This window comes from Papio anubis, chromosome 16 (assembly GCF_008728515.1).
Source record: "Papio anubis isolate 15944 chromosome 16, Panubis1.0, whole genome shotgun sequence".
In the NCBI taxonomy this organism is placed as follows: domain Eukaryota; kingdom Metazoa; phylum Chordata; class Mammalia; order Primates; family Cercopithecidae; genus Papio; species Papio anubis.
Genome location: NC_044991.1, coordinates 27,602,794 through 27,627,061, shown reverse-complemented (window position 1 = coordinate 27,627,061; position 24,268 = coordinate 27,602,794). Strand labels below are relative to the sequence as shown.

At 46.5% G+C, this 24,268-nt stretch overlaps 1 protein-coding gene and 2 gene segments (V, D, J or C); 1 reads left to right on the top strand and 2 right to left on the bottom strand.

Annotated features, from left to right (window-relative positions):
• Positions 1–24,268, bottom strand: part of LOC103888259 — a 641,220-nt gene that overhangs the window by 394,062 nt on the left and 222,890 nt on the right.
• The window catches only part of LOC101024006, a 644,330-nt gene that overhangs the window by 413,090 nt on the left and 206,972 nt on the right, over positions 1–24,268 (bottom strand).
• On the top strand, positions 12,128–23,873 carry LOC100998632 (melanoma antigen preferentially expressed in tumors). 4 transcript variants are annotated; one of them, XM_031656074.1, is made up of 6 exons: positions 12,128–12,725; positions 14,218–14,253; positions 14,885–14,982; positions 20,526–20,848; positions 21,282–21,890; positions 22,972–23,873. In XM_031656074.1, exons 3-6 carry the CDS (start codon positions 14,962–14,964, stop codon positions 23,546–23,548), a joined length of 1,530 nt encoding a protein of 509 aa, XP_031511934.1. In that variant the 5' UTR covers positions 12,128–12,725; positions 14,218–14,253; positions 14,885–14,961; the 3' UTR covers positions 23,549–23,873. The 4 variants fall into 4 exon arrangements, with proteins under 4 accessions (XP_031511934.1, XP_031511933.1, XP_031511932.1 ...); XM_031656073.1 differs by having other exon boundaries at positions 14,864–14,982; XM_031656072.1 differs by having other exon boundaries at positions 12,656–12,940; positions 14,864–14,982.

Genomic DNA, 24,268 nt, shown 5'->3' with positions numbered 1-24,268 from the left:
TTTATTTTTTTGTCAAGATGGGGGTCTCACTAGGCTATCCAGGGTAGTCTTGAACTCCTGGCCTCAAGACTGCAGCCTCCAGGGCCCTCCTGAGACTCCTTCCCTCACCTGGGAGGTGTCCATGAGTACTTGGCATGCCTTCCAGCTAAGCACTCTAGAACCCGCTCTCCTCTCCTTTCTTTCTTTCTTCTTTCTTTCAAGTGCGTGCCGCCGCCGCGCAAAAAGATCGACGATCATGAGAGTGAAAACGGAATCCCTGAGGATCTTCCGGATTTGATCTTGAGATTGTTTGATGATTTTGATCGGATATTCGATGAGCGACGAACTTCTGATTTTGCCTTATTGGTTTACCATGACCTGACCTCCGACTTTGATTCTTCCTCCACCATCTGCCACAGCAAGTCTGGCATTATGACCTTGCTTGGTACGGACCATTGCTTTCTCTGTCCTTCTAAGGGCCATCCTTGCAGCGGGCTTGCAGAATGCCTCAATGCCTTTACTAGGGGGTTAAAGCCTGCGTCCCAGGAGAGTGCTTCCAGCAGATAAACCCTCCCCAGTCGAATCTTAGGTTTTGCACTTTGATCTTGCACCCTCAGAATCCAGCCCTGTATACACTTGCCTGAGGCCCACTGCACGTGTTGGCTGGTTCTGGAGCTCCTTAATACTGCAGCAAGTCTATCACATTCCTTGTCAGGTTTCTTGGTGACTCAATTCTGGTTATTGGTCCATTGGTCTTAATGGGAAGAGGTGGCATATTTCAGGGGACGCTTGTGCTGGTGAATATAATCTCATAGGTCAGAGGCCTCAGCGTCATCTTCAAGCAAAAGGAAGGGAGACATGGGCTTCAATGAGTAAGGGAAGGCCACTTCTGCAGGTTTAGAAAATTCAAGGACATCAAGATTTTCAGATGCATGACTCCAGATGGCCTCATCCCGTGACTCAGTACCCCAATGTTACCCTGTCAGGGTCCTAATTGTCTGCTACACTTAGGATGAAGCCCTGGGCCTCAGTCTCCCCTGCCCTCTGTCCAAGCAGATGAGAGGGTAGGGAAGGCTCAGGCCCAGAGAAAGAGTGCAAGCCAAAAAGCTTTTTCAGCCCAGGAGGAAGCTTTTTGGCTTGCACTCTGATGGAATTAAAAATATACCAGTGTAGTAAATTGACTATTTAAGTAAAAGGCACTTGAAAACACCAATTGCAAAAAGATCATTCTGCCCTCTTTTCTGTTTCTTAAAAGCAGAAGACAAAAGTCCCATGTGAAAAACGCTGTCCCTCCCTATGCTAGAAGGAAAAGCAACATTCTTATCCTCAAGGATGAGAAGTCAAAACTGAGATACTTCTGAACGACCTTATTATAATAACTTTTATCTTTTAAGCAAAATCAGTGTGGACTGGGAAAATTCCAGAAGCCTCAAAAAGATTTTTTCTTCTCAGCAGCTGGGAAGAAGTTGGATGGGGCTCAAAGGAACCTTGGCCCAAGAAACCTGTCATCAGAGTGGAGTCCTATCTGGATACACCAGATTCTGGGTTTTGTTTTTTTTTCTTCACATATTTTAGTTGCTTCTTCACAACCGACTATTCTTTGACCAATTCATTATATACGTAACTGACTCTAACTGCTTCTTTGGGTCTTCATTTCCTTGTGAGGGCTCCTGTGCCATGTGAAACCTGTATTAAGTAAATTTGTATGCTTTTTCTCCTGCGAATCTGTTTTGTGTCAATTAATTCTTGAGCCCAGCTGGTACCATAAGAGGATAGAGCTGGAGCCTTGTTTCCCCACAACTTCTAGTTTTTCATTGCTAATTAATCATTCCAGCCTTTTATCTTTTGCAAATCATCAATCACACTTAGTGTCAGTGCTACCACACTGTTCCAACAGAGGAAGCTGTGGAATTGGTTCCTTTAATATTCTGTTTTCTTCACATCTCTATTGCGGGAAGTCAGGGACCCCGAACGGAGGGACTTGCTGAAGCCATGGCAGAAGAACATAAATTGTGAAGATTTCATGGACATTTATTAGTTCCTCAAATTAATACTTTTATAATTTCTTACATCTGTCTTTACTGCAATCTCTGAACATAAATTGTGAAGATTTCATGGACACTTATCACTTCCCCAATCAACACCCTTGTGATTTCCTATGCCTGTCTTTACTTTAATCTCTTAATTCCATCATCTTCGTAAGCTGAGGAGGATGTATGTCGCCTCAGGACCCTGTGATGATTGTGTTAACTGCACAAATTGTTTATAGAGCATGCGTGTTTGAACAATATGAAACCTGGGCAGCTTGAAAAAAGAATGGGATAACAGCAATCTTCAGGGAACAAGGGAGATAAGACTTCGGAGTCTGACTGCCAGTGAGCCGGACGGAACAGAGCCATATTTTTCTTCTTTCAAAGGCAAATAGGAGAAATATAGCTGAATTCTTTTTCTCAGCAAGAAACATCCCTGAGAAAGAGAATGCACCCTGAGGGTAGGTCTACAGACGGCCCCCTTGAGGCGGCTGCCTTTTACAGTCGAAGCCAAAGGGATGAAATAAGCCCCAGTTTCCTTGTCCCAGGTTTATTAGGACAAGGAAATTCCCACCTAACAAATTTTGGTCAGACAGGTTGTCTGCTCTCAAACCCTGTCTCCTGATAAGATGTTATCAACGACAATGTGTGCCCGAAACTTCATTAGCAATTTTAATTTCACCCCATCCTGTGGTCCTGTGATCTCACCCTGCCTCCACTTGCTTTGTGATATTTTATTACCTTGTGAAGTATGTGATCTCTGTGACCCACACCCTATTTGTGCACTCCTTCCCGTTTTGAAAATCGCTAATAAAAACTTGCTGGTTTTACGGCTCAGGGAGCATCATGGAATCTGCCAACATGTGATGTCTCCCCCAGACACCCAACTTTAAATTTCTCTCTCGTACTCTTTCCCTTTATTTCTCAAACCAGCCGAGATGCTTAGGGAATAGAAAAGAACACATGTTAACCATCGGGGGCAGGTTCCCTCAATATCTCTCAAACGTCTGACTCATGGCCCTGCTTTTTCATTTCCTCCTATAGGTAAATCATCCTTATTCACCACTAGTAAAAAGTTTACATACCGCACTGTTCCACCATGGTAGGGGCTATATGCACATCTACCCCCACGCCCCTACCTCTGACTCCAGCATATTGGGGTCTCCATTGCTCCAGAATCCCATCTCTCAGTGTCTCCTTTCTCAGACATTCCTGGTCCTAGGATAACTCAGAACTGTCCCGGTTTTAGCACTGAAAGATCTATGTCCTGGGAAAACCTTTGGTCCAGGGCAAACAGAGACAATTGGTAATCTTCCTGGAAACAATGGTCACAAGCTGGGTCTCCTGGAAACAGATGTTAAGGCGGAGATGAGCACACAGAATTTTACTAGGGAGTGCTTTGGGCATCACCTGGAATCTGCCTGGTGAGCAGATCCCTCCAGAGTAGGCAAGTTCAGGAGAGCATTTGCAGGTGAGGGCTGACTTCTGACTGCATCACACTTTTGTCCTGACAGGTGATCTGGGACATTGGCCTTGACATTGGCCTGTCAGCAAATGGCAGATTTCACTTTCCTCAATCAATGAGCTGGGAGTAAAGTCCTGTGGAGTGTGAAGCACACAAAGCATTTCCAATAAAATGCCTAACACATTTAAAAATTACAAGCATGCGAACTGTTGCTCAACTGGGGAAAAGCCTCAGATATTTGGGGGAAGGGACTTCAAAGGTCCCATGTCTTTTGTTTTAGGCATGCTTTGAAATCAGCGTGTCATCAGAGGAAGAATAACATCAACAAAATACCTGTGGGTACATAACTGGACCAGAAGTCCACCAGACTGGAGGTGTGTGCTGGTTTAGGGCCCAGCCTCCATCATCTGTGGTCTACAAGGGAAAGCACTAGAAGGTGCCAGGTACTTCCTGAAGGAAGTAAACAGATGGTTTCTCCTATGTAATCAGTTTACATAATGTACAAAAATAATTTCCTGTATACCAAGGTTTACCAGTGAGAGGGCAAGGAATGCTTGCACAGCACAAATCAGAAAGGTACCATATGTAGAGATGTCAAAATGTATGGTACCTTAGCTATATTAGATTCCCATTGTTGCTGTAACAAGTTGTCAAAAACTTAGGGGCTTAGAATAACAGCAATTTATTTTCTTACAGTTCTGAGAATCTAAAGTCCAAAAGAAGGCTTACAGAACTGAAATAAAATTATCAGCAGGACTGGTTCCTTCTAGAGGTCCCAGGGGAGAATCTGTTTCCTTGACTCTTCCAGCTGCTAGATACTGCTGGCATTCCTTGGCTTGTAATCGCATCATCCAACCGCTGTTCATGTCTCCTTATTTTCTGTCCTCAAATCTCCTTCTGCTTCCCTCTTAAAAGGACACCTGTGATTACATTTAGGGCCCACTGGATAATCCACTATAATGTCTCCCTCAAGATCCTTAATTACATCTGCAAAACCCCTTTTGTCATATAAGGTAATGATATAGCTTGGATATTTGTCCCCTCCAAATCCTATGTTGTGTTCTATGCTCCTAGAGCTTGAGAAAAAGAAAAAGAAGGTGGGAAGTTTTGGGGTCATGGGGGCAAATCCCTCATGAATAACTTGGTGCCCTCCCTGTGGAGATTAGAGAGTTCGTTCATGAGAGAGATGGTTGTTTAAAGAACATGGCACCTCTCCTCTCCCTCTTGTCCTGCCTCTTGCCATGTGATGCCTCCTCCCCCCTTCCACCAAATTGAAAGCTTTCTGAGGTCCTTATCAGAAGTAGATGTGGGCACCATGTTTCTTGTACAGTCTGCAGAACCCTGAGCCAAATAAACCTCCTTTCTTTATAAATTACCCAGCCTCAGTTACAGCAATTGCTCCTTTACAGCAATGCAAAATGGATGAAGACAGGCAGTATTCACAGGTCCCAGGAATTAGCACCTGGATGCCACTGAAGGCCATGACTCAGGCTACCCTACCAGCCTTCAAGTTTTACTGAGGCACAGACAGGAAACATTCTGAGGTGTTGTTCCCAGGATGCTTTACACAACAGTACACTGACATATTCCAAAAACAAGAGCTGTCCACGTCTAATTTTTAAAAGCCACTATCATGTGACCTGTGTGTCCTCCTTTTCTTAAAATAGTATTCTAGACTGAATATTCCTGTCCCCCCAAAATTCATTTGTTGAAACCTAACCCCTAATGCAATGGTATTTGGAGGTAGGGCCTCTGGAAGATGATTAGGTTATGAGACCAAAAGGTTTGAGAACCACCGATCTAGGAAAGATATTTACCAAAAAAAGAAAAAAGAGGAGAGGCAGGAGAAGGAAGAGGAGGAGGAGGAGGAGGCCATCCTAGCTCCCCTGGTATCTCACACTAGTAATGGTTAGTATGCAGCAACCACCTCTTTCTCTCTATACTCATTCTCAGTTGGTTCTCTTAGATTTAACAGCTAAATCAACCATAAGTGCAAATATTCATTTCTGTCTCTTCCACTGTAAAACTGTCTTTTCTTTTTACTGTCTTATTTTTGAATTTGCTGGAATAATTTTTGATATCAGCATGCAGTATGCTGTCCACTGCAAATAGACATAGAGTGTAGAGAAACACAAGACAGGTATCATTACTGAAGTGTATTTTTAGTAGGATAGGCCAGACCAAGCAGAGACCATGGGGCCAGGCAGGGAGTGAGAAGAAATAAGGGTGGTAGGTTTTCCCAAGGGGCCTCTCCACAGTGGAGACCAAGAGACACTACTCCATCCCTTGGCTCTAAACCTAGATCTGCATACCCATCTAATAGCATTTGAACTGTCATCAGCTCTGCCATTTTATTATTGTGGTTTACGCTTGGAAAATCTACTTTCTAGAACACCACTAAAAATCAATGAATACAATAACAGTGTCTTAAAAAGTAAAGGATGTCTTCTTAACTTCTCAACAGAAAGCACAAGTCTTCTCTGTATAATTAGAATCTCCTCCCCTAGTCCTCACTGCACACAATTACTGAGGATATACCCTATGGTTACCCCAAATAAGTCACATCCTTGCACAATCTCTTCACTTGAATTCAAGAAGAACCTGTGACTGGCTCCTAACCAATAAATATGGCAAAGGTGATGAAATATCTCTCTTTTCATTAGGTTACATGAAATGGCAAATGAGCTACGAGTGACTTCTAGGAGCTCTAGGAACTAACGGCACTGACGGCAAATAGCCCCCCAAAACCCTGGCTTCAATCATACAGCAGCAAGGAAGCGAGTTCTGCCAATAAGTTTGGAAACAGATTCTTCCTCAGTTGAGCCTCCAGATGAAAACGTAGCCAAGCCAATGCCCCGATTTCAGGTTGGGAAGACCCTGAACAGACGACTCAGCTAAGCTGATCCCACACTTCTGATCCAGGAAAGCTGGGAGATCATAAATGGGTATTATTTTAAGGTGCTAGGTTTATGGAAATTTGTTACACAGCAAGAGAAAACTAAAACCTGAATCATCTTGGTCACTTTGGTCAGACAGGTGGAGACGAGGTAAAGAGCGAGACCTCAATCACTGAGTACAGGAATACCTGGGCTCACACTGATGGACATCTTCAGATGAAGTGGCCCCTGAGCTGTCTAAGTGCAACAAGAATCTGTTGTTCTTCCTCCAACCTTGCCAGTGAAGAGGGAGACCAAGTCTGCATTCAGAGGTCATTCACTGCACAGAGGAAGGAGAGAGTTTTTATTTTCATTTTTGCAAAGCCAAGTCCCCTGGGAGATGGGTTCTCTTTCCCACATCGTTATTAAGAGCAATGAGAGTTGCACAGGGTCCCATTCCTGAAGTGTCCATACCCTTGGGATGATGAGCAGAAATGAAAGCAAACACCACCATCTGACTGCCTGACTGGTGTGAAGCCCCGTGACACTGGTCACTCATGGCAGATTTGGTCTCTGTTCCCCATGGACTTGGAACACATCTGGGTAAAATGCTATGGCTGTCCCAGAACAAACAGTGACTGTCAGGCCCATCTTCAGGCTAGAGGACAAAGATGGACAGGAAAGCTGTGTTGCCAGACCTAGAGACTGAAAATCAAGCCCTAAGGGTTGAGACTGGACATAATAAATCAGGAGTGTGGGGGCAGTTCCTGGGCACTATAGGTACCAAGATATATGGTTAGAATCCTCAAGGTCACTGCTGCTTCCAGTGCAGAAGATGGTGACTGTTTATCCCAAAGTCCCAGACACTGAGGGAGGCTAAGTCGAGGCTGAGCTCAGGCCCCTGAGAGAAGAAAGAAATGCAGATGGAGATTAGGTCAGAGCATGACCCCAGGTGAACCAGCAGAGGAGAGAGGAAGAGTCAACCCAGGTGCCCAGGTGCTCTTCCTTGAGGACTCTTGCCCTGAGGGTGAAAGGTTTGAGGCAGCAGAAGTCAGACATGGTGGAGATGCCCCAGAGCTGCCTTCTGAGACCCCAGCATTGGGACAGGACACTCAAGGCTCTCTTAGCTCCTCTCATGTCCTGAGATGCAAGAGGATCCTCCCTGAAAATCTGCCTCCTGAGCACTGACAATTCTTAGCTCTTCCTTTGCTCCAAGCCCTGGAGGCCTACACCCAGGGGAGTGTGCAGATGCCCTGGCCCAGGCTGGAAGGGTGTGGAGGGCATAAATCCTCTTCCAAAATTGCTTTGAGGCTGGATTGGTAGAATACAGAGATGCCAAGCACCATCCATCAGTGAGCATCTGGATTTCTAGTGTGTTCCCTGACCCAAACGCCTCATCTTCCCTTCCTCTCACATACCTGGGGAGGATCCTCCTGCCCTTTGTACACCCAGAAGGCCTGAATCTGGGGTGGAATCATGCTGCTCCCTACCTGAAGGCTCCTGCCTTTCCTCTGAGCTCATTCACAGCTACCCACAAAAGAATTTTTCTCTTTTTTTTTTTTTTTTTTTTTAGACAGAGTCTCACTCTGTTGCCCAGGCTGGAGTGCAGTGGTGCAGTCTCGGCTCACTGCAACCTCTGCCTCCCAGGTTCAAGCAATTCTCTTGCCTCAGTCTCCCAGGTAGCTGGAACTACAGGTGTGCACCACCACACCAGGCTAATTTTTGTATTCTTATTAGAGATGGGGTTTCACTATGTTGTCCAGGCTGGTCTCGAACTCCTGACCTCAGATGATCTGCCTGCCTCAGCCTCCCAAAGTGCTGAGATTACAGGCATGAGCCACCGCACCTGGCCTCCAAAAGAATTTTCCAAAGTGGTGATTCTCCCATTAGGACTCATGGTGATGGGAACACAGGCAAGCCATTCTGAATTCTCTTCAAGACCTTCCACTGTGGCCTCTTGTGCATCTGCTGACTCCTGCAACAGACTGGAAATCAGGGGTCATTTCAGGCACGTGTTATTAAGTCAGGAGCCCAGTGTGCACTAAGTGTCATGGGAGCACAGCCAGCCAGAGTGGCCCCACGCTGGAGCCTTGCACCAGGACTACACAACCTGAGTTTCTTCTTGACTTGACCACTCTGTCTTGGACCCATGGTTTGTCTTTTCTTACTGTCAGTGTCTTCACCTGAAGAAAACTAAAACAGCAGTAAAGTTCACAAGCTCCTTGCATTCGCCTGCTTAGAAAATCGAAAGGCAAAGTGTTTCCATTAATTGGCAAGGTCTCTATGATTTTTATTCCCAGAATGGTTAGGTTGAGACATCTGGCCCCTTCAACTCCAGGTTTATTTTAGGTGGTCATAGAAAAATACATATTTTTCTCTCTCAGTTCTCTATGTCACCCGTGCAAAGGTTAGTCCCGACTCAGCCTCTTTCAGTTCCAGGAGCAGAGCAGAACAGACTGTCAAATGCATACCCCTCCCTTGCTTCCCTCATTGTAGTCTTTTAAAGTATCTCTTGTCATTACTCTAATTCAGCACAGGTTGACTCTCACTTTCCAAAATGAAGATACCTCTACTTTCATTGCTGGTCAAGGAAAAAAAAAATCATGATATATTTATGAACTGAATGTGCACGTCCCCCCACCACAAATTCATATGTTGAAGCCCTAACCCCCATTGTGGCTGTATGTGGAGATGGGGCCTCTAAGGAAGTAATTAAGATTAAGTGAAGTCACAAGGGTTAGGTTCTCATCAGATACTATCAGCATCCTCATAAGAAGAAACACCCACACTGTCTCTCCACACATGCGCACAAAGGGGTCACGTGAGCACAACGCCAAATGGCCTCAGCCTATAAGCTAAGAGAAGACGCCTCAGAATGACACTTACTTTGCTGGCACCTTGATCTTGGACTTCCCAGCCTCTAGAACTGTGAGAAATAAATTTCTGTTGTTTAATCCATCCAGTCTGTGATATTTTGTTATCGCAACTGAAGCAGACGAATAAATGATAAAAAAAAAGTTCAAGAGAATATAGAAAAGTATTTTATAATAAACAGTGTTATCATTTTAGTAACCATTTTCTGTACATGTTAACCCACTTATCTAAGACGTTCACAAATGTGAATCACTGATATCCCAGGAACCTTGTAACTCCTACTCCCCATTCCAGGCCTAGTAGAGCCCCAGGAATATGGCATACGATTGTAAGGAACGTGAAGCAATGAATGAGTGAATGTTATGGTCATACACGATTTTACAGGAATAGAATTACATTAGACAATCATTCATGTGACCTGCATTTTTTTTTCAAATATTGCAGACAGACATCATCAATCATTAAATAGAAGGGAATCTTGCCATTTGCAACAATACAAATGAACCTGGAGGAAATTATGCTAAGTGAAATAAGCCAGATGCAGAAAGACAAATACTGTATGAGCTAATAATATGTGGAATCTAAAAAGTGGAACTCTTTTGACATTGTTTGGTAATACAATAAATGCAAAAAAATTAAAGGAAAGGCAAAAAGTAAACACAAAAAGTGGAACACATAGAGGCAGAGTACAATAGTAGTTCCCAGGGGTTGTGGGTGGGAGGAATGAGAGATGGTGGTCAAAGGCTACAAAATTTTAGTTATAAGATGGTAAGTCCTGAGGCTCTAATACGCAGCATAGTAACTGTAGTTAATAATGCCGTATTATTAATTGAAATTTGCTAAGAGAGCATATCTTAAGTGTACACACACACGCACACACACACACGTTGACTACTGTGGTGAAAGATATGTTAACTAATTTGATTAATCATCAAACAAGGTATATGTGGATCAATGTGTATGAATTGTACACTTCGAATCCATACAATTTTTATTTGTCAATTATACTTCAAGAAACCTGGAAAAAAATCAAACATTACAGACATCTTATTGTATTTTGTGTGTCTTATCCAAAAAAACTACCCAGAGCTCAGCAAAGCATTTGTTTGCCCTCACACTGTTCCTCTCCCATTCCAAATGTTGACCAAAAGGAACCATCAGACAAAAAACACCTCCAAATTTGTTGAATTTATTCAGGAATCAGAATACAGAATTATAGGCTGGGCACCGTGGCTCATGCCTGTAATCCCAGCACTTTGGGAGGTCGAAGTGGGAGGAACACTCGAGGCCTGGAGTTCGAGACCAGCCTGGGCAACACAGTGAGACTCTACCAAAAAATATTTTTTTAAATAAAGTAAATACATAAATTAGCTGGGCATAGTGGCACTTGCCTGCTGTCTTAGCTACTCAGGAGGCTGAGGTGGGAGGATTGCTTGAGCCCAAGAGGTGGAGGCAGTGGTGAACTACGATTATGTACTACACTCCAGCCTGGGTGACAAAGCAAGACCCTGTCTCAAAAAATAAATATAAAAATAAAAATAAATCTACAAAAAAAAGAAAAAAAGCATTATAACCTAAGATGTACTGCCATAGCAAGCCACATATGCATCTGAAGAGGGGAGGGCAAAGGGAAGGTTGTATTGGCAAAAAAAGAGGTTTAAATAAGTTGCTTGGAAACAGTTCACTGGTTATGGAGACTCAAAACCACAGATGGCATGAGTTCATTGGTGGAGATGTTGTTCCTGGGCAGATGTTCTTTCAAAAGCATCTTATCTGAATTGTTGTGGTCCTAAAACAGGAATGCCTTGCAGGGCTATTTCAGAAAGTCCTGAGACAGCCATCCCTTTTTAAAAAATATAGATGGGGTCTTGCTATATCGCTCAGGCTAGTCTTGAATTCCTGACCTTAGGGGATCCTCCAAGCTTGGCCTCCCAAAGTGCTGGGATTACAGGGTTGAGCCACGGTGTCCAGTTTCCTGAAACAGCTTTTATCTCAGCCTTGTAAGCATGAGCCCTTCCCTTTCATACCCTCAGGGTTTTACTTTGGGTCAACAAAAAGCGAGTGTATTTTAGTGTCTACAACTTTCACACACCTATTGCCATAAAAGAAAGGACCAGCCTCGACTGACAGTCAGCACTCTGCAGGTATCCTCCACAATCCTCTCTCCTCTCTCCCTCTTGCTCTGCAACCTGGCCATGCCATGATTCCTCCCTATCTGTCCTCCTCTGTGGACTTCTATGACCACACTCTGTCCTATGAGGCTGGATCAAGGTCATACTCACTTCTCTCCCCTCCCTGACATTTGCTCCACTCCCCAACTTGTTCTCCATGCATGGATCTCAGCAGAGCAACAGCAATCAGATGATGAAAATAAATAATGGTGACCAGTCTTCAAATGGATCCCCTTTTCAATCTCGCACTATCCACCTGCTGCCTTCTCATCAGCCCTCTGCCCCAGTTTCTTTCCCTTCTCAAACCGGACAAGCACCTTACTCTGTGAAGATGTGTGCAGCCCGTTCCCATGCCCTGAACTCCATCCCTTCAAGCTCCTCTGGCTGCTCCCTGCTCAGGTCTCAGAAAAGGAGGCCTGGGCAACCCTCCCAGGGAGCCGCCTGCCTGTGTAACATTCAGTACCAGTCTGTTTGCTTTCTTGAGATAGTTACAACGGCCACTTTAAAACAATGGTCTTTTTGTTTTGTTTTTTTGTTTTCACCCTATTTATAAAGTCAGAAATCGTAAGTCCTTGAGCATCCACAGCCACTCAAGGACAAACCTTTGCTGAATGCTTCAAGCAGAGAGGGAGGGCTGAGTATTTTCAAGGTGAAAAAAAACACGACGGTTTTTATCAGCCCTGTTTTATGCGACAATCCCAGGTCGAATCTGGATCAATGTAATGACTTCCTTTGTATGGACCTACGTTTTGTCTCAAGGTGGCATCTACTGGATCCTGAGCTGGGAACCTGCAGCTCTGTTCGCTGGCATGGCGATACCTCGGGGAACGGCAGGACAGAGCCACGAAAAGATAGCCAGCCTCACCACACTGCCTGTTGCTCTTAGCCACCATGGCCATCATAGCCTGTGGCAGGAGATTTGGGGTGCCCCCGACCCCTTTCAGGAAAACACAGTTTGTGGAGGCTGAGTACTTTCCAGGCCTGACCGAGAAAATAATTCAAAAGACCCAAAGAGATTCCTCGCCTGTCCTGTCCCTTGAATGGCCTTGAACAGGGGGTCCTTCCGCTTGACTCCTAGCTCCTCCCTCTCCCCTCACCAGGAAAGATCCTCCCCATCTCTGCAGAAGCTTGACCGTCCCCCTAGAGGGCCTGGGAAGAAGTGGGTTTTGCAAACAGTCCCTGTTGACTCCAGTGCCCCCTGCTGGTCCCGGAGGCGAGATTCCGGCGGGGCTTCAGGGCACAGCTACCCGGCAGTCAAAAGCTGGGCCTGCCGCGCCTCCACACCGCTCCTGGACACCCCACCCGCTTCCCAGGCGTGACCCGTCAACAGGTCTGTATTGGCGACTGGCGACAAAAGGAGCAGCCCTGCATGTAGGGAAAGCAGGGATGACTCCTCTGCAGGCTCGCGGGAGGGGAGGGGCGTGAATGCGTGGATTTCCGTGGAGAGCGGAAACACGGGGAGTCGAGGGGAGCATGCGCGGGCCTCAGAAAGTTGTGGAAAACTGACTCCCGGCAGCAGGGAGGAACGTGCACTCCAGACAGAGAGTAAGTTAATAGAATCCCGGGGGCAGTGGGTCTTTTCAGCCCAGGGGGTTACAGAAGTAGGTAAATCCAGAGATTTGCCCAGCCAAGGGCAGGGGCGTCTTTTCTAGACAAGCGGGGCGGGGTGGGGCGAGGACCTGAGCCCACGGGACCCTGGAACCGGCCCCTAAACCCCGCATCCAAATGAGGAAAAGGGAGGTCGCCAGAAGCACAGGCCCAGGACAGAGTCCAGACTTGGCCGTCTCCGTTATCCCAGAATACTCCATCCCACACTCGCAGCCAGTCCCCCACCTCCCCACTGCCTCTCCATTTGCCCACCGCACCCCCTTTTTCCACCCTGCCCCCACCCTACTGCTGCAGGCACTGCATGCCACCTCCGCCTCACTCCATCCCTAATCTCCATTCCCTTCCCCCTCCATTCTTCCTCCTATCTCTCCCCTCGACCGCATTTCTTCCCTCCTCCATTCCTTTGTCTCGTTTTTTGATAAAAAAGGTTTGTCTTGATTGATTCCTTGATCTTTGTCTCTCGATTTTTTTTTCGGAGTGTTTTGATCCTGATTTTTCGATCTCGACGCTTTGTCTTGAGATCGATTGCGCCTGTCTGATCTCGAGCTGATTATGCTTTGATCTGCCGGATTTTGATTTGCCTGATTTTGACGCCGGATTTATCGCGTTTTTGATTTTGATTTTTCTTGACGGATTTGCCTGGATCGAGATTTCTTTTGATTTGAGGGCCAGCTTTGATCTCGGATTTTTGAGATTTGATTTCTGATCTTCGGATGTTTGTGCCTTTGATCGACCCTTTTCTTTACCGATTCGATTTCGAGATTTATTTTGATCTCGACCGAGTTTCTTTTCGAGACGATTTTTCCGATTTGACGCTTTTGAGAGCGATTTTTCGGATTTTGAAATTTTTCGATGGTGCCGACTTTTTCCGGACTTTTGAGAGCCGATTTTTTCCCCGGATTTCCTCGAGCTGATTTTTTGACGGGATTTTAAAGTGAGCGAAAGATGCCGATTCTATTTTTCGATTTGAATGCCGATTTTGAGAGTTTTCATTCCTGAAATTCTTTCGATTCTGACTTTGCCGTGATTTCGACGCTGACCTGAATTTCTGCCCGGAAAAGCGATTTTTCGATTTTTGAGTTTTTTCCGAAACCGGATTTCGAGATTTGATCTTGATGTTCGACCGGGATTGGTCAGGCCAGGCTGCTTGCCCCGGCCACAGTCAGCAGTAGGGCTTTGAAGCTGAGCCATCGCCTCGCTCTCTTTCTTTCCAGCGACTTCGCGGCGTGGTGCACTCTCTGAGGAAAAACGTAAGTTCGAGCCGTGATTCCTCCGCTTCCCCACAGGGTGACCTTGGGCTTGTGCCCCGGCACCACCCCTGTCCCGGGTCCCTGTTTTCTCTCCAGAAATGGGTTGAAGACCAAAGAAAATATGCGCCACTTGGGTCACCCGGGGCCGCATGCCCCGGAAAATTGGCCACAGTTGAGGAGTTGTGGCTGTCACGAAGCCTTGAACCGAGGCCGCGATGCTCGTGTTTGGAGCTCCTCGGGGCGGGTGCGCATTTGTAATGCGATGGATGCTCTGGGACTCGGCCCCTCTGAAGGTGCTGGGGGTTGGGGACGTCCCAGGTAGTGGCGTAGGCGTCCTAGGAAGGTGGGAGCAGAGGCAGAAATGTGGTTAGAGGACGGTAGTCAGGGTCCTTGACCACAGGGGTCACTTGTGACCGACCACATGGTCTGTTGTTCCTCCTGCGCCCTGGTTCAGCCCAGGAGACACTGGTGCTCGGGTTTGGAGCTAGAGATTTGCAATGAAAGGGCGAGATTGAGTCGCCAGTTGTCACTTTCCTCAGCAGTATTTGCGGAGGTTTTTACAGGAGACCGTTGCTTCCTAAATATTATACATGTGTTCTTCTTTTTGGAGCATTTTGATTATTACTCTCAGACGTGCGTGGAAACAAGTGACTGAGACCTAGAAATTCAAACGTTGGAGGTCCTGAGGCCAGCCTAAATCGCTTCAAAATGGAACGAAGACGTTTGCGGGTAAGAAGGTCCCCTGAGCTGTCTGAGGTGCTCAGAGAAGCCCTGTTCCCTCTGTCCTTGTCCCTCGAGCCAGATGGGAGCTGCATCCTGAGGTCCCTCACAGTAGAGGAAGAGGCAGGAGCCGCTTTTATTGTTTCCGGTCATTTCCCCAAAAGAGCATTTCACTCCTCCTGCTGTCTTTGTCTAAGAACCCTGGTGGCTCGTGCCTGTAATCCCAGCACTTTGGGAGGCCAAGGCAGGCGGATCACAAGATCAGGAAATTGAGACCATTCCTGGCTAGCACGGTGAAATCCCGTCTCTACCAAAGTACAAAAAATTAGCGGGGTGTGGTGGCATGTGCCTGTAGTCCCAGCTGCTCAAGAGGCTGAAGCAGGAGAATCGCTTGAACCCAGGAGGCGAAGGTTGCAGTGAGCCAAGATCATGGCACTGCACTCCAGCCTGGGCGACAGAGCTAGACTCCGTCTCTAAAAAAAAAAAAAAGAACCCTAGCATGGTGGCTCATGCCTGTAATCCCAGTACTATGGGAGGCCAAGGCAGGCGGATTACCTGAGGTCAGGAGTTTGAGACTAGCTTGGCCAAAATGGTGAAATTCTGTCTCTACTAAAAATAGAAAAAAATTAGCCAGGCATGGTGGCCCACACCTGTACTCCCAGCTAGTCGGGAGGCTGAGACAGGAGCAGGAGAATCGCTTGAACCCAGGAGGTGGAGGTTGCAGTGAGCCAGGATGGCACCAGTGCACTCTAGCTTGGGCGACTAGAGTGAAACTCCTTCTCAAAAACAACACAGACACAAAAAATCCTAATGTATTGGGGACCTTATTGCCAAAGCCACGATTTGCACGGGGTAATCAGATGCCACAGCCCACACTTCCGAGTGGTGTCAGAGAGCATGAGTTCAGGGAGGCTTTGATCTCACTGCCCCATGGGCTTGGGCCATTAGGGGTAAGTGTTCGTCCTGGGAAGTGAACAACAAGATTGTTGGGTGCCTCCTGGGGAGATCAGGGAGGACATGCAAACCTGACTTGAAGCCTGGAGACTCGTACTGGAACCAGAGGCTCAAAGATGACCGTGTGCATTGGACTGTGGGGTCGTGCTCGGGTGCTGTTGGTATCCGCTCGCCTGTGTTGGGCGCTGTTAGTATCCACACGCCTGTAATCCCAGCGCTTTGGGAGGCTGAAAGGGGTGGATCACTTGAGCTTCAGGAGTCAGAGACCAGCCTGGCCAACGTGGCGAAACCCTGTCTCTACTAAAAATACAAAAAAATAGCCGTGCGTGGGGGTGCATGCCTGTAATCCCAGCTGCTCAGGAGGCTGAGGCAGGAGAATTGTTTGAACCCAGGAGGCGGAGATTAGCAGTGAGCCAAGATTGTGCCATTGCACTCCAAAAAAAAGACCTGAAGGACCTGGTGCAGATACTTTGGGGGTCCCCGTTGGGATTCTATGACTAGAGAGGAGGGTGCAGACCACCCCCATGATGAGCTCAAAGGCCACTCTGGCCTGCTCAGCCCACAAGGACCATAAGAACCAGTAGACAGGACTTGCAGAAATACCTCCCCAATTCGTGCCCGGACCCTAGGAGTCATGCTGGGCCCCAGTCTTTTCACTCCTCCCTTACACTGGGAGGAAGGACAGCACCTTTGTGCAAATGTGTTCCTGGTGCTGCTTCCTCTAGTGCCACTGGCAAACTGGTGGTGTGAAGCTGGACGGAGGAGTGTCACTGCCTCACAGGGAGATTGCACAGCTCAGAGATTGCACAACTCACACTTCAGCACAGTCCCTCCCCCTCCCTTGGATCTCCTGGAAGCGGGGATGCCATAGAAACTTCCCTAACTGTTGGACTTCCTCAGTTTTCCTGTTTTTCCATGGTTTATGTGAAGCTTATCAGCCCTTTCTAACACTTAGATTGTTTGATAGGCAGGGAAATGAAGATCTATCTAAACTCCTCACGTAAGAGCTACCAATTCCTGCCTGCCTGGAGCTGAGCAGGTTCTTCCCCAGAAAGAGTCAAGGACTTACAAGACTAAAAATGAAAATGATGGTGAATTTTAGATTTTCTGTGAAGGCTATTTGAGGTAATGAATGAGAACTGCTGCCGCCTTTGCTGTGCCCAGTAGGTGCTTGATAATTAGGGACATTGACTGTGACCTTTATTACTAATCTCAGTCTTCCGTGGCTGATGAGTAAAGATGATTGCCTGGGAATTAAAGGAAATGTAGAACCAATTGTAGTTTAACCCAATTTTCACAAAGGCCGTTTGGTGTTGAGGGTGAAAAGTAGGAGAAAATAGTCTCCAGAGAGAGAACTGAAATGGAAAACACCCTTCAACGAATTACAGCCTCCTTAGGCAGGCCAGAGCAAACAAAGCCAGGCCCCAAGACGTTCCAGCTGGACACTTGCCAGTAGAATATAAGCATTGTGGGGACGTCACAGTGCATGAGGCAGAGAATGGCCTGGAGAATTCTTTGGGTGGAGAGGTTCCGAAACTTCAAAAGTACCAATGGGTGATCAGGCCCCGGATAAGAATCATCCCTAAGCAGATCCTTAAATGCCAAATGTAACTTCAATTTTTGTGAGAGAAAATGTATTTGTGCACCGTGCCTAGCATGGAAAGAGGGAAAAATTGAGTCTTAATTGATAGACCTGATTGCATCTGGCTGACCAGAATCTCTGTGCCTGAGAAGCTTAGGGTCAATAAAGAGCCAGCTGTTTTCTTGAAATGTGGAGACATTAGTAATACTTAGGAAGGGACTGGCCATTGGAGACTGGCCATTGGAGATTATGTTTGGGGTAAAGGCCTGACCTGCTGCTTGTGAACAGCCCCAGTGTGGAAGAGGACACCTAACTATAAAGAGAAGGTCTTCTGAGAACTTCCTTAATGGCAGGGATGTGTGCTTTTGGCCCTTGTTTATTTCTCTCCCTGGCTCCAAGATTCCTAAGAAACCACAGGATCTTTCAGACTTGAAAACGTTGCTGTCCTAGGTTTGGTCACCAACATTACCCTCCATCCCACCTCTCCAGCCCACATTCCTAGGTTTCATCTTGTCAAGGCTGTTTGCCAAGAGGATCCTGACTTTCTGGCAGAAAATCCCCTTTCCCTCTAGGGAGGGAGGAGAATTGAACTCCCTCCCTGTCCCAGTGATTACCTTGGCTTTACTGGAACTATCTTTTGTCTTCCTTAGCCATTCCCCTTTTTAATTTCTCTACTCCATCCAGGCCAAAGTCTTTCAATTCCACCCCCCAAAAGAATATCTGTCTTTGTGGTAATCCACTCAGTCCCGTTACAAATGCCCAGCCTTACTTCTGACTAACTCCTAGTTGTAGTGTAATTTTGACCCAGCTTCCTTCAGGACAGCCTTGACCTTCAAAGTTTGGAAGACCAGCCACCCCTCTATTGTACCTCCCTTTCTCCCTGAATAGGCATGTGATTTGCTGTGTTAAGGAACACGGAGTGTAAGTGACAATTTGATACTTGGGGATTGTTTGGGAGTGGGGAGGGGTAATGACATGATGCTCTTCATAAAGCTATCTTAACTGGAGTATTTGGGTAATTTTGATGTGGCCAAAAATTCCCCCAACAGTTATACTTTCTGGGTGGTTTTGTTCACTTTTTATTTCTGTTTTATAAATGGACATCCCATTCAATCAGTTGAACCTGAAGTAAGTAAAAAACCCCACCAGGATTGACTGGCTGGAAATCCAGGAATGTAATTAGATTTGGCTCTCCCATTGGCAGCGTGGAGTTGAAAGGGGAAGGATGCCCAGAAAGGCCAATAATAGCTTCTGAGGTGCTGGAGGAGGGACCCAGAGGCCTTGAAGTCAATGTTGTGGTCCTCTCAGAGGTCTGGGCAGATGCCTTCTGCACCACACCTGGGTCTGGTGAGTCGGGAACCTCAGGCTATGGCCACTGCCACCTTCCCACTGTCAGCCCAGGGTCTCCATGGGCCATGAGGGCCAATGCTGCCTAGATGATTTTCCTTTTTCTTTCCTTACAAAGGAACAAGCTTTGCTTTTGCCTCTAAATGTAGTTTTGCCTTAATCCCAAACATTTTTCTTTGGTTATTGGATTATTTCTTAATGGATACACAATAATCGTATATATTTGTAGGGTACATGTGAAATTTTAGTTGATGCATATACAGTGTGTAATCGAATTATGGTAATTAGTATAGCCATTACCTGGAACATTTATTATTTATATTGAATCCCAAACATTTTGATTTCTGCCATTTTGTATATGTTAAAAAATAATTTCTTAAACAGCTTTTTTGGAAAATAAAAGATATCTAATTAGTTGGAATTTTACTTTATTACAATTTGGATAGCATGTGGCAAGCAATTATAATTTGCATCATTTATGATTCTTTAACTTTTTAGTGATTTACTAGTAAGGCTTTTTTCAACTAAAAAGTTAAAAAATATTCCATAGATTTTTTTCTTTTTTTTTTTTTTGTCAGATACTTTGGAATTAAAGACGTTTTCTTTTTTCTTTTTCCTTTTTTTTTTTTTTTTTAATAGAGATGAGGTCTCGTTGTGTTGTCCAGGCTGGTCTTGAACTCCTGGGCTCAAGCCATTATCCCACCTTGGCCTCCCAAAGTGCTGGGATTACAGACATGAGCCACTGTGCTAGAGGGTGGAGGCTTTTTCAAGACATCTAGTATACAAGATGGTAACTGTAGTTAATAATGTATTGTATACATGAAAATTGCTAAGAGTACATTTTAAGTGTTCTCACCACACATATGTGAGATTATACATATGTTAATTAGCTTAAGGCTTCCATTCTACAATGTATACATACTTCAAAGCATCATATTGTACACCATAAATATACACAATTTTTATTTCTCCATTTTAAAACTAATGTTTTGGGGAAAAAGAACCAGGCTTTGTTTTACTGTGAATTGTTTGCTCCCTTGATTTCCATGTCAAAGTAATAACTCTTATATTGTAAAAGAGACACACTTAAAATACATGTCTCAGAATGGGTTTTTTTGTTTTGTTTTAATTTTACTTCCAATTGCTGTGTAATACTGTTGGGCTGCTTCTGTAGTTTCTCATTTAAAATTTTTTAGTGAAATATAATGGCACCCACTGTGCATTGTGTGTGTGTCCCTAATCTTTCCCATCTGGCTTGTTGGAGCAGAGAAGGATGCTGTTCTGGGCTGTGTGACACTCCCGTTTGAATTGTCTTTGAGTGATCATCAGAAGCTTTTTCCCGGAATGAGTAGGCTCAGCTCTCAGGCTCCTTAGTTCTCACTTCCCAGGGGAACTAGAATTAAATAGAGTAGTGGGTAGATACAGGATGGGGCCAGTGGCCATCCTGTTTCCTCCTCTACACTTGATGAGATGCTCATCCTGATGCCAGCAGAGCTGTGGCTTTGTGGCCACCGAGTGCAGAATGGAATCGGGATAAACTGAGAACTCCCCTGCTGTTGCTAGCACAGTGACTTTGGCCCTGAGTTGGTCCCTCAGAAGGGCGAGGAAAAGATAGAGTTGCTTATGCTTGGGTTGAAAGGGATGCTTTGTTCCCTGTATGTTTCCTCAGGGTTCCATTCAGAGCCGATACATCAGCATGAGCGTGTGGACAAGCCCACGGAGACTTGTGGAGCTGGCGGGGCAGAGCCTGCTGAAGGATGAGGCCCTGGCCATCGCCGCCCTGGAGTTGCTGCCCAGGGAGCTCTTCCCGCCACTCTTCACAGCAGCCTTTGACGGGAGACATAGCCAGACCCTGAAGGCAATGGTGCAGGCCTGGCCCTTCACCTGCCTCCCTTTGGGAGTGCTGATGAAGGGACAACAGCTTCACCTGGAGACCTTCAAGGCTGTGCTTGATGGACTTGATGTGCTGCTTACCCAGGAGGTTCGCCCCAGGTAAGGGTGATCTAGCAGCTTCATGTGGGGCCCTGGGAACCTGAGCAGGATACAGCCGGGGTCAGGGGGCGTGGAGCACCTAAGGCTGGGCCGGAGGCTCTGATGGTGCCAACAAGGAAGTTCAGGGAGGCCTTGGGGGCCACTGCAGGGGTCACTCTTGGAATGGGCTTCTGGACATGGGGCGCTGATTAAAATGCAGGTGTCTGAAGGAACATGCACCTGCTTCCTCCTGGTGGGGCAGGAAGTGGGGACCAGGAAGGACCCCAGGATCCTAGTGGGAAAGGGAGCAACTGATGCCTTTCTGATGTATGGAGTAAAAGTGCAGATCTAAGGCAGTTGTCTGGTTGGTTCTTACCCACATTATGAGACTCATGGTCTTATCTTGAGTTGATTTTAAAAAGCATCTCAGCTATTAACGTGTTTTTCCCCACAGGAGGTGGAAACTTGAAGTGCTGGATTTACGGAAGAACTCTCATCAGGACTTCTGGACTGTATGGTCTGGAAACAGGGCCAGTCTCTACTCATTTCCAGAGCCAGAAGCAGCTCAGCCCATGAGAAAGAAGCGAAAAGTAGATGGTTTGAGCACAGAGGCAGAGCAGCCCTTCACTCCAATAGAGGTGCTCGTAGACCTGTCCCTCAAGGAAGGTGCCTGTGATGAGTTGTTCTCTTACCTCATGGAGAAAGTGAAGCGACAGAAAAATGTGCTACACCTGTGCTGTAAGAAGCTGAAGATTTTTGCAATGCCCATGCAGAGTATCAAGATGATCCTGAAAATGGTACAGCTGGACTCTATTGAAGATTTGGAAGTGACTTGTACCTGGAAGCTACCCACCTTGGCAAAGTTTTCTCCCTACTTGGGCCAGATGATTAATCTGCGTAGACTCCTCCTCTCCCACATCCATGCATCTTCCTCCATTTCCCCAGAGAAGGAAGAGGAGTATATCGCCCAGTTCACCTCTCAGTTCCTCAGTCTGCAGTGCCTCCAGGCTCTCTATGTGGACTCTTTATTTTTCCTTAGAGGCCGCCTGGATCAGTTGCTCAGGTAAGGGATGGTGAGGTTTCTCTGCAGACCAGAGCAAGCCCTTCTTTATTGTAGTAAACAATAAAGGACATCTAGCATGTGCCAGCCACTGATAATGCAAGAGTGAGCAAGTCACTACCAGTTAACATGTCTTGTTCACCACTCTGTCCCCAAGCATGATATCACATAACTACTACTCATTAGGGTTAGAGATATACATTAGGATAGATGCTATTAACAGTGACTCCTTGTTAGAAAACTCTGTAATGGGAGGTTGGGGTCTGGCGAGGGTGCCTTTAGGCATTCTTTCTTAGGAAGTGATGCCTAAGATGACCGAAAATAAGCAAGGAGGGCATTGAAGAAGGGAAAGCCCGTCAAAGGTGAGATTTGAAATTGTAAGCTGTGTACTCACCAGCTTCTCAACATGAGCTGTTCCCTCTAAACCCGACTCAAATTTCCTGTCTGTGAAGTGTGATTTAGAGTTCAAGGTAATAGGTGGGAAATGCAGGATTCTGGAGATGTGGGAGAAGGAACAAGAGTGAGGAATTGCAAAAATTGATAGGTGGTTTGCTGATGATGCGGTGATCTAAGGTAGCCCTGCAGCCTGGGAACCCCCTTTGGATGTTGGTGACCCTGCCCAAGTTTGTCCTCTATGACTACTCCCCAGTAGCTTCATCAGGCACAGAGATACAGGTGACTGGGGCCCAGGCAGTGGCAGAGGAAGCCTGAGTTGAAAAAGTATTTTCGGTTGTATCTTCAAATACTAAAATTCACTGATGCCCTTCCTTGCTTGAGACATCAAATCAGGCTCTCTCAATTCAGTTCATGCTCACACCACCTAAGAGGTCTGTGTTGGACCCTGCCTCACAGGTCAGCCAAGAGAGTGTTTGAGATCTTTGTTTACTTGACCCACTTATGCAGCAAATAATGGAGAAAGGACTGCACCTGAACTTGTACTCCCTTGAATGCTCCTTTACAACATGGCATCCTGGGGGTTAACCATCATCAGGAAGACTTTGGGTTTCAGTGAAATGGGCCTCTCTCCAGTCTCCCCACCCCACTACCACCATTCCCCAGCGCTAACTGCTTTGTCTGTTTGCAGGCACGTGATGAATCCCTTGGAAACCCTCTCAGTAACTAACTGCCGGCTTTCGGAAGGCGATGTGATGCATCTGTCCCAGAGCCCCAACGTCAGTCAGCTGAGTGTCCTGAGTCTAAGTGGGGTCATGCTGACCGATGTAAGTCCTGAGCCCCTCCAAGCTCTGCTGGAGAGAGCCTCTGCCACCCTCCAGGACCTGGACTTTGATGAGTGTGGGATCATGGATGATCAGCTCCTTGTCCTCCTGCCTTCCCTGAGCCACTGCTCCCAGCTTACGACCTTAAGCTTCTGCGGGAATCCCATCTCCATATCTGTCCTGGAGAACCTCCTGCACCACCTCATCGGGCTGAGCAATCTGACCCACGTGCTGTATCCTGTCCCCCTGGAGAGTTACGAGGACGTCCATGGTACCCTCCACCTGGGGAGACTTGCCTATCTGCATGCCAGGCTCAGGGAGTTGCTGTGCGAATTGGGGCGGCCCAGCATGGTCTGGCTTAGTGCCAATCCCTGTCCTCACTGTGGGGACAGAACCTTCTATGACCCAGAGCCCATCCTGTGCCCCTGTTTCATGCCTAACTAGCTGGGTGCACATATCAAATGCTTCATTCTGCATACTTGGACACTGAAGCCCAGGATGTGCATGCATCTTGAAGCGTAAAAGCAGCCACAGTTTCAGACAAATGTTCAGTGTGAGTGAGGGAAAAAAGGGGAAGTTGGGGGTAGGCAGATGTTGAGTTAACGGGATCTTTTGGGAGATGCATCCTATACAGTTAGAAATAGAATCTGAATTTCTAAAGGGGGATTCTGGCTTGGGAAGTACATGTAGAAGTTAATCCCTATGTAGACTGTTGTAAAGAAACTATTGTAAAGAGACTGTTGAAAATAAAGAGAAGCGATGTGAAGCATCTGGTGTCTTCTAGTATATGAATCTCCTTTCCCCGTTAAACCTCAGGAAATCTCCAGTTGCTGGTTAAGACACTGCTCATCCATGGTACTTACACCTTTAGGCTGGACAAGGTCCCGGCCCCCAGATATCATGGCACCATTAATCTCTTTGAGGCATCAGTTATCTCCTTGCTTATTTCTTTGGTATTCAAAGGGTCAGAGCATGCAAGGTGCATCCTCAGGGCTGGAACATACTAAGGAAGGGGCCAGTAATGAACACCACTGAGTGAAGGGTTCTTCACAGGAGCCCTCACTACTAAACCCCCTGAGACCCTGGACTCAGTCCTCCCTAATTTCCAGTGCACTCATAAGCCTCCATCCCCGGCCTGTGGCTGTGCCAGTATTGGGCTTGACT

Coding starts and splice junctions, on each gene's coding strand:
- LOC100998632 (XM_031656074.1), top strand. CDS start 14,962: ATGGAACGAAGACGTTTGCGG. Junction 20,849..21,281: donor ACCCAGGAGGTTCGCCCCAG/GTAAGGGTGATC, acceptor TTTTCCCCACAG/GAGGTGGAAACTTGAAGTGC. Junction 21,891..22,971: donor CGCCTGGATCAGTTGCTCAG/GTAAGGGATGGT, acceptor GTCTGTTTGCAG/GCACGTGATGAATCCCTTGG.